Source organism: Mandrillus leucophaeus, unplaced genomic scaffold (assembly GCF_000951045.1).
Source record: "Mandrillus leucophaeus isolate KB7577 unplaced genomic scaffold, Mleu.le_1.0 Scaffold438, whole genome shotgun sequence".
Lineage (NCBI taxonomy): Eukaryota > Metazoa > Chordata > Mammalia > Primates > Cercopithecidae > Mandrillus > Mandrillus leucophaeus.
Window position 1 is genome coordinate 1,213,913 of NW_012104676.1, and position 10,288 is coordinate 1,224,200.

General features: G+C 35.3%; 1 protein-coding gene across 3 annotated transcripts in view; it reads right to left on the reverse strand.

Moving 5' to 3' along the window:
- Nucleotides 1-10,288, reverse strand: part of LUZP2 (leucine zipper protein 2) — a 646,396-nt gene that overhangs the window by 355,292 nt on the left and 280,816 nt on the right. For 2 of the 3 annotated variants that reach the window (XM_011993929.1, XM_011993928.1), the window contains exons 2-3: nt 3,091-3,208; nt 1,069-1,139 (exon numbers count right to left, since the gene is read on the reverse strand). In XM_011993929.1, the coding sequence (XP_011849319.1) occupies nt 1,069-1,139; nt 3,091-3,208 (189 nt within the window). The remainder of the gene's footprint in view (nt 1-1,068; nt 1,140-3,090; nt 3,209-10,288) is intronic. The other variant, XM_011993930.1, reaches the window with a different exon arrangement.

A 10,288-nucleotide genomic window follows, 5' to 3' on the forward strand; every position in this document is an offset into this window, starting at 1 on the left:
AATATTAGACTTTGAAGAGAATTTCACATTCAAGAAATAATAAACACGTCAGTATAAATAATGAGTCAATGTAAAACAATTGATTTTATATTTTTAATAGATATTATCAACTCAATCCAAAGGCATGTCAATAATAGAGTTTCGAATTAAGAACCAAGGTCAGTGGAGGACATATAGGCTGATGAGAAGGGACTTAGAATCTACTCCACATGCTATCTTGTGTGTAAACTTTTAAACAGTTTTTTGCGTTGTGATCAGTGAGCCAAACTGGAAAGGTGGGGCTGCGGGGTAAGACAGAGCAGATTTTACATCTAAATTTCAACTAACATGATTCTCGGCAATTCCACTAAGTACTCTGAGCAACAATTTGCCATCTACAAAATGGGACTAATAGCCACTTCACAAGGTAATTGTGAAGATGACACAAGAAAATATATACAAATCTACTAGAAGAGCTGCTAGTGTGTGGCAGATGTAAGGTTGTTTCTATATTAAAATACTTGTTTTTCTTTTTTGGACTTGGAAAAGCAATTTAAAAATCACATGACTTTTTATAATGTACACAAGTACATTTCATAAAATACTTCCCTCAAAAACAAGCAAACCCATACTAATAATATTGTACTGATTCTGCTTGTATTGTTAATAAGATTATTCCATTCCTTACCACTACCTCATCATTACCGTAATCAAGTTTTGATTTTATTAAATACGGTCCACTTAGGTCAATATTATCAAATATGTCTATTGATGGGCAGACTTACTAGGGTCCATCTTACTAACTGAGGAAAGTATTATAGCTCCCTAACATTCAAATTGTGATTTGCAGACAAAAAGTAAAAGCATCACCATCACCAAAGAGCTTGTTAGACATGCAGAATCTCAAGCCCACTCCAGTTGTATAAGAATCTGCATTTGAACAAGATTCCCAAGTGAATCACATGCACATTTAAGTATAAGTGAAAAGATAAATAGGTTCATGCATTTAGAATCAATAAATTTTGTGAAGTTTCTGAATGTTGCTTGACACTATGGCAGAAGTAACTAAATAAAAAAGAAAAGTCTTACCTTTGTTGCTGTCCTAATTCCAGAAGTTTCTTAACATCAGTTTTGGCAGATTGCTCATCGTTTTTTAAAGACTGATAAGAAAGTGGAAAAAGGAAGTTTTATTCAGATGATAAATTGAGGTTCACTTTAACTTTGGTTTTAGAGTACTAGATAGGACTGCACACATGCCCTGGAACAAGAATTAAAAATAAGTCCATGCTGGTCCTCTTGGCTCTAAGGACGTAAACAGAAATTTATGACACCAACTACACAGTGGGTGAAAGGAATTGAGCAGTCTTGGCTTTTAGAGGTTTTATGGGGGAGAAACTACTCTCCAAATATCAAAATATAAAGAAATAAAGGTTTATTTATAAGTGAATATAAAACATATCTTCTATTCATTCTTTGAAGTTTTACTGTGTTGTCTGCAGGCATGTTAAACCAGGTCTGGTACAGCTTCTACAAATACTAGGGAACATAGCAAACCTCCCTGCACACGCCAGGAAATAACACACTTCAAGATTAAAACAGTCAAAGGGCATGCACCTGTTAGGTTTTGTTGATTTCTTATTTATGAGTAATGCATTAAGATATACAAAAAACCAGGGCCATGTGAAATTGTAACTGGTCTCTACAGACAGAATATTAACAATAAGTTATGTTTACTACTTCAGTCCTTAGTGTTTATATGCCTCTAAGAAGGTGCAGGTTTCTTGATATTCTTCCCAGTCTGTTCACTTGGTGAATTTCCACTTAACCACAGGTCAGGCATTGGCTTCACCAGAAATCAACCTGTACTTCTTTTCATCCTTGTGAATGTTTCCCTGATGCTCTGTGCTTGCTTCCATCATAACACTATGATTCCTGCACTGTTATCATCCTGCTACCATCTCTGTGTCCTGCTGGGTTGCCTATGTTTTTTTTGTTTGTTTGTTTTTGCTCTTGTTTCCATTTTCTCCACATGTAACACATCTTCTGGAAGAAAAGCTTAGATGTTGACTTTAAATACTAGCTCTGTCCCTTGACTATCTGCATGCTCTTAGTTTCTTAACCTAACTCTGTTTTCTCAACTCTGAAATGTGACAAATAGTCTTCATGTGAAAATTAAATACAAATTGGAGAAAGAGTATCTAGCACTGGACCTTGACCATGTTCAGTAAGCATCAGTGGTTACTAATATCACCACCACCACCACCATCATCATCATCTTCATTATCATTATTATCATCTTAATGGGATTAGGAACCCAAGGAGAAGAGTATAGACAGAAGCAACTCCATGTGGTTTAAAAACATGATTCAGTTCAGTAACTAATAGTCTCTGAAGCCAGACTGTCTACATATAAACTCTGGCTTCTTTTGTAACATTCAAAAATAACATATCTTTCTTAAACATTATCTCTCATGTGTAACAAGGGATGTCACAATAGGATCTACCTCACAGATATGTTACAAGAATTGAACCATATAATACATACAAAGCTTCTAGCATACAGGAGATAATAAATGCAATGTTTATGTCAAATATTACAATATATTACCAAATATTTATGAAATTATTTTTATCCTGTGTAGAATTTTTTGAAGATTTCAGTATGTTAAGACTTTTTTTTTTTTACAGTTGTCTTTTAAAAGTATTTACCTATTTTGGTAATACGATTTATTAAAGAATCTTTAGAATTATCCCGAGGTGAATTTAAAATTCTCTTGTAGGTGTCATTCCTATATTCATTTAACTCTTGAGCATAATTACTTTGTCATTTTATAATATGAAAAACACAGGGGTCAAACTGATCTTAGGAGCTTGAGGAATTGATGGCTTTGCCAAGCACACAATTTTCTCATTTCTGTATTTGTTAGACACAGATTCCTAGACAATATTTCAAATGACATTTCTGTTTAAAGTGCATATAATAGTAAGTAATAACTACCATGGTCCAGCCCAGAAACACATTAAAAACTGTTTAAAGATGCATGTTAATCCACTCAGAAAATCAGACGACTGCTCATCTTTCACTGCTCAGAAAATGAGTTTTCATCTCACCTGAAGGTTGACTTTAATTCCATCAAGTTCTCTTGATGTCTTTGTCAGCTGACGAAGAATGGTGCTCCGCTCCTTAAAGACTTCTTTCAGCTGCTTTTCTAGCTCTTCATAGTCCTGTCTAACACAGAAAGAACAGGCATGAGAGCCCCCTAAATGGTGCCACTTGGCATCAGTCATAATCAGTAACACTCACAGTTTTAGTAAAATCTAGGGAAATTAAAACCTCAATTACTAAGATGGTTTTGTTGTCATGATTTCATATAAAAAGGGAAAATTGAAAACCCCATTTTATAACAAAAGTTTTGTTTCCCAATGAGGACTATCTAGGCTCATTGGAGACAGCATAGATCTCCAGCCAGAGAGAGGTTCCAGGACAATATTGTACCTCTTCTGTATGTATAATATAGTTTATCAGGTACATATTTGAAAATAGGTATGTTTATTGATACCACACTTTTCCCCTCAGGTCCTTACAATTTTACAGCAAGAGATATATTTTGGAAAATTACATCTAAGAAACATAGGTTCTGATATTGGGGGAACAAACTTTGAGGTAGAGCTAGAACATAAAGTCAGAGGTTTGCGTCTTCTCTGGTTTATAGAGAAGGCAGCCCATTGAAAATGCAACACTTTCCAAACTGAGCTAAGAACCCCTACCCCTATTGCTATTAAAGAGGTATTGGGAGGAGCAAAATCTCTATGACAATCAGTGAAAAAAAAACAGTAATTTCAGTGAATTTTGAACAAACTTGTTAATAAGCACCATGAAAGAAAGACTTCATTATCTGTGTCACGCATGTGCACATCCTTTTTTTTCCCCTATTTTTTTCATATCATCTTTCCAGGAATTTGAGAAAGATATTGTAATTTGTGTTGTGCAAATGTAAAAAAATAATAATCTGGGAGATTAAGTTACTGCCCTAAAGTCCTTCTTATTAAAAGAAACAATTAGCAAGTAGTGAGTGTGTGCACCTTTGTGTATATGTGTATTTGGCCAGTGGGAGGTAGGTGGTTTGGTGGCAGGATGAGGAAATTGACAATTTCCAGCGCAGCCTAACACTGTAACTGATGGGGAAGCGTTAATTAAAATGATGAATTGGACACATAGCCGAGCTGCTAATCCAGGAAAGACTTCTAGGAAAATAAATATAAAATGTATAAGAAGTGCTTTGAAAGAGAAATAGAAATTAGTCATATGAAAAGAGAAAACACGTGTAAATACTGATATGGTCTGGCTGTGTCTCACCCTAACCTCATCTTGAATTGTAGTTCCCATTATTCCCACCTGTTGTGGGTGCGTCCCCGTGGGAGATAATTGAATCCTGGGAGCGGGTTCCACCATACTGTTCTTGTGGTAGTGAATAAGTCTAATGAGATCTGATGATTTTATAAGGGGCTTTCTGTTTGGCTGAGCTCTCATTCTCTCTTCCTTGCTGCAGGCAAGACATGCCTTTCATCTCCTTCCATGATTGGGAGGCCTCCTCAGCCACGTGAAACTGTGAATCCATTAAACCTCTTTTTCTTTTTAAATTACCCAGTCTCGGGTATGTCTTTATCAGCAGCGTGAAACGGACTCATACAAATACTAATGAAAATAAATGTTGAATTTTTCAAAAAGTGAATAAATGTCAGAAGGCTTGGTGTTCTAATTGGGGAGTAGGAGATTTGTTGCTGAAATGTGAAATGACTACTCATTTCATAAGACCGTTAAGTGATGATTAGGAATCTGGGCATTATTTTGAGGACAAATGAAAGTAAATGAGAGGTTTTAGGCAGTAAATGACAAGATCAGATTCATGTTTTGGAAAATTATTCCTGGCTGAAAACTCAGGAGTGAATTGGAGAAGGGAAAAAAACAGGAAAACAGGTGCCTGTTAAGAAAGTTACCATTGCAATAGTCCAGACAAAAGATTATGCTGGCCTATCTGGAGCAGAAGCAGTGGAGGTAGGGAAACTTGGATTGATTTCAGCAAAACATACAAAATGGAATTAATAGTATACTGTGTCTGTATCTGTATCTGTGTGTGTGTGTGTGTGTGTGTGTGTGTGTGTGTTTACATTTAATTCTTTTGCGTGCATGCTGTGGAATAAGGGTGGGAGGGAGCTATTTAGTAATGATGCCATGTTGCTGGCTTAGGAAATTTTTCGACATAGCCCTTCACTGAGAGGGAAGTCAGGAAGAACAGTGCTTTTAGTAAAAGATGGGTCGACAAGTTCAATTGTAAAATTGTAGGAAAATGGCTCAAATTCTCTCAGCTTTGGTTGAGAATCTATAAAATTTTACATTGAACTTACCCACATTTTCATGTGTTAAATAGAGTAATTTATGTAAAGCATTGAACCCATGACAGGTAATTAATTCAAAATACATACATATGTAATTCTATAACTAAGAAATATCATGAATTTATAGTCATTCTGCAGAAATATAAAGGAACTAAGTCTCCTAATGGCCTTAGTGATGATTAATAAGTGCATCTCATCTAGAATAGACTTCTATTACATTTTTTTTTCTTTTTCTCATTTGCTAAATGTAGGTCTCTAGCACTCTTCACATTCTTCTCATTAAAAGGAAATTGGAATGGCCCATTGCTAAGAACTACAATATTTCTTGTTGGCCTTCTGAATTTCACTGATGAACAGTAATCAGCCAGTAATTAGACAATTATTAATGCCCCAAATTTCCATTCAGTCTCACTGGCAAAGTTAAATACTAAACAGCAAGTCACATTTTTAATTTCTTCCAATTTTATAACCTTATTTTATGCCTCCGTTTGTTTCTCCTGAACAATAAAGACATCTCCAAAATCATCTTAAGTGACCATAATAAATCATAATAGTAGATTATATGTATTGACAGCATATTATATGCAAGATGGTGTTATGCACGCCATTTCATTTACTCTGCAGAAGAAATTCATAAGAAAAGCACTATTATTAGCCCTATTTTATAGGTATGGAAATTGAGTCACAAGAGTGGTAAATAACTTCTAAGGACATGCTATTAAGAAAGTGGTACATCGGTCAGTCTCCAAAGCCTAATATCTTAACCACAATTTTGAAAGAACATACTGACTTGGCTATGAGTTTATCAGATAAATATTCACTGCGTCCTTCAAGAACTTATTATATATTATTTCTTTCTTCTCTATTACACAAATACGTTTTAAATGTTGACTTTATTTACTATATTTATTTTTAATTAAATTAAATATAAATAACATTTCCTTTTTTATAATATATAACATCATTTAATTTCATCTTCATATTTGATTTTCAAATAATGTTATGAGGAAAACAAAACCAATTTAAATCTCCCTATTTTTTGGTAAATACATTAGGAACCATGAAGAGGACACAAATTATCAGAAAAATATTGGCAGAATTGTTAATTAACAGCACGAGTTTAGATTCAAACATTTAAGGTCCTTATGTAAGAGGAAACCAAATTATACTGCAGAAGTAACCATAATGTAAGTATTGACTAACATTTTACTGGATTTTCTTCCATTTTCAAATGAGTGCATGCTCATCTTCTAATAATTTTCTCTTGCATACATGAAAAGTAAACATGACCCTCCTACACTCATGTTCTGTAACTGGCTTCATATGTCTTAGAGCACTTTCCATGTCTATATATGTTACTATCCATTTTGGTTGTACTTGAATACATTTTTACCACTGAGACTTTATGGTGTTTCCAATGTTTTTCTTTCTCTCTTAAAAAGTAATACAGTGTATATTTGTGGGCACAAAAGAATTCCCTGAGTACTTCTGTGATACAAGTTTCTAAAAGTGTAAATATTTCACTCAACATGTTAATTTTTTTTGGGGGGGGTGGGGTGGGAGGTCTGGCTTCAGTGTTCATATCTTGTATTTATTTATTTTAATTTTTAATTTTTGTGGGTATTTAGTAGGTACATATATTTACGGGGTACATGAGATATTTTGTGTTAGTTTCAATATGTGCTGGTAAATTGCCTATCGGCTATTCTAGCCTATAATTTTCTTAGTATATTGTTATGTTCTTCACACCTTCACCTAAACCAGACATTGTCTTCTCTCCCTTTTTCTTAAAAGAAAATTTGCTAATGGCATGAGTGAAAAATGGTACTCTCTTTCTGATGTAATTTGTATTTGCTTTATTAGAGATTGATTATATTTTCATAATATTACCACTTGTATTTCTTTCTCTATAAATTATCTATGTCTTTTGCCCATTTAAATTTTGAGTTAATCACTTATTAGTTTTCTAGGGCTTCCATAACAAATTAACTAAGACTAGGTAGCTCAAACAATAGATATTTTGTCTCACAATTGTGGAGGCTAGAAATCCAAAATCAAGTTGTTTGTAGGGCCATTTCCTGTGAGGGCTGTGAGAGAAGGATCTGTCTCAGGCCCCTCTCATTGGTTTGCAGATGGCTGTCTTCTCCTTATGTCTCTGCACAGCATCTTCCTTCCAGGCGTATCTCTGGGTCTAAATTCCCCCTTCACATAAGAACACTAGTCATATTGGTTTAAAGTCTGTCCTAATGACCTTATTTTAACTTTATTACCTCTGAAAAAACTATCTCCAAATGAAGTTACATCTAATGTACTAGAGATTAGGACTTCAACACAGAAATTTGGGGGCATATATTCCAACCCATTACATTTACCTAATTTATTTGGAAGACTCTTGTCCACTATGGGTTTTAGTTCATTGTCATTATATGGAATTTTTTTTCATACCTCTTATTGGTACTTACATTTATCCCTCTCCAATTTCTTTTAAACAGTTTACGTAGATAAATCCTTTTTTCTTTACGGCATCTGGACTATTCTTAAACAGGTTTCTCCAACCCATGTGATTTAAAAGTTTATGTACATTTATAAAAATGTATCAGTTTTTAATTTTTAATAAACTAACCAATTGATTTTTGTATCTACATGTATACATATATACAAATACATATGTATTATAAGGAAGACTATAACTTAAATATGGTGAGCTGGTTGTCCTAACACAATTGGATACAATACATTCCCCACTGATTTTAATATTGTACTTTTTGATGTAACAAATTATTTTTACTAAATGTTTTTAAATTCTGTATTTGGATTCATTTGCTATCTTCATGACATATCATGATTTAAGTATTAAAACTGTGTACAACATTTTGATACTTCTTAGATTCATCCCCCGTTGTTTTTGTTCATAGTTTCATTGGCAAATGTTCTCTTTTATTTCTTCTGAATGAATTTTAAAATGAGCATGTCAATTTTCTGAAAATTCCTGCAGGGAACTTAACTGAAATTGCATTTGCATAATAATTATATTTAGGGACATAGATAACAATCACATATTTTTCCATCCAGAAACATAATCTCATTTATTATGCCAGTACCTTTTTATAATTCAGAAATTCTCTACATTTACTCCTTTTTTGTTAGACTTATTGGTTCCTTAAGGTGGGTCCTTGGTCTGGCTGACTTCAAGAACAAAGCCACCTACCCTCGCAGTCAGTGTTACAGTTCTTAAAGATGGTGTATTTGGACTTTGTTCCTTCAGATGTTCAGATGTGTCCAGAGTTTCTTCCTTCTAGTGGGTTCGTGATCTCGCTGACTTTAGGAGTGAAGCCACAGACCTTCGCAGGGAGTGTTACATCTCTTAAAGGTGGCATGTTGGGAGTTGTTCATTCTTCCCCATGGGTTCTTGGTCTCATTGACTTCAGGAATGAAGCCGCAGACCCTCACAGTGAGCGTTACAGCTCATAAAGGTAGTGTGGACCCAAAAAGTGGGAACAGCAAGATTTATTGTGAAGAGTGAAAGAACAAAGCTTCCATACTGTGAAAGGGGATCCAAGTCGGTTGCTGTGACTGGCTGGGGTGGCAAGCTTTTATTCCCTTATTTGTCCCTACTCAAGTCCTGCTGATCGGTCCATTTTACAGAGTGCTGACTGGTCCATTTTACAGAGCGCTGATTGGTGTGTTTTTACTGAGTGCTGATTGGTGTGTTTACAAACCTTTAGCTAGACACAGAGCGCTGATTGGTGCGTTTTTACAGAGTGCTGATTGGTGCATTTACAAACTTTTAGCTAGACACAGAGTGCTGAATGGAGCATTTATAATCCTTTAGCTAGACAGAAAAGTTCTCCAAGTCCCTACCCTACCCAGAAGCCCAGCCGGTTTCACCTCTCGCTATTATTGTGGATGGGTTTCTCCATTTAATTGTCTAAATAGATATTGCTAGTCATCTTTAAAGTTACTGTCCGTAAGTTGATTTTTTTTTTTTTTTTTTTTGAGACAAGAGTCTCGCTCTGTCACCCCAGAAGCCCAGCCGGTTTCACCTCTCGCTATTATTGTGGATGGGTTTCTCCATTTAATTGTCTAAATAGATATTGCTAGTCATCTTTAAAGTTACTGTCCGTAAGTTGATTTTTTTTTTTTTTTTTTTTTGAGACAGAGTCTCGCTCTGTCACCCCGGCTGTAGTGCAGTGGCCGGATCTCAGCTCACTACAAGCTCTACCTCCCGGGTTTATGCCATTCTCCTGCCTCAGCCTCCCAAGTAGCTGGGACTACAGGCGCCCGCCACCTGGCCCGGCTAGTTTTTTGTATTTTTAGTAGAGACGGGGTTTCACCGTGTTAGCCAGGCTGGTCTCAATCTCCTGACCTCGTGATCCGCCCATCTCGGCCTCCCAGAGTGCTGGGATTACAGGCTTGAGCCACCGTGCCTGGCCTGTAAGTTGATTTTTATTCCAGATACCTCATTGATCATCTTTATTAGTTGTCATAGTTTTTCAGTTTATTCTGTTGGCTTTTTAAAGTGGTAACAATAACTTCTTTGAGTTGACCAAACATCTCTTTTTCTAAGAACTATAATTTTCTTTCTTTTTGTTTACTAATCATGTTACCTAAGACGTTCAAAACAATGTTGAATAGAGGAGGTGATAGAATCCCTTCTATTTTGTCCTAGACTTGATTTAATTTAATTAATTGATGGATTGATTTTTTGAGAGAGGGTCTGGCTTTGCCACCCAGACTGGAGTACAGTGACATGATCTCGGCTCACTGCCACCTCTGCTTCTTGGCTCAAACCATCCTCCCAGCTCAGCCTCCCAGGTATATTTTTCCATCCAGAAACATAATCTCATTTATTATGCCAGTACCTTTTTATAATTCAGAAATTCTCTACATTTACTCCTTTTTTGTTAGACTT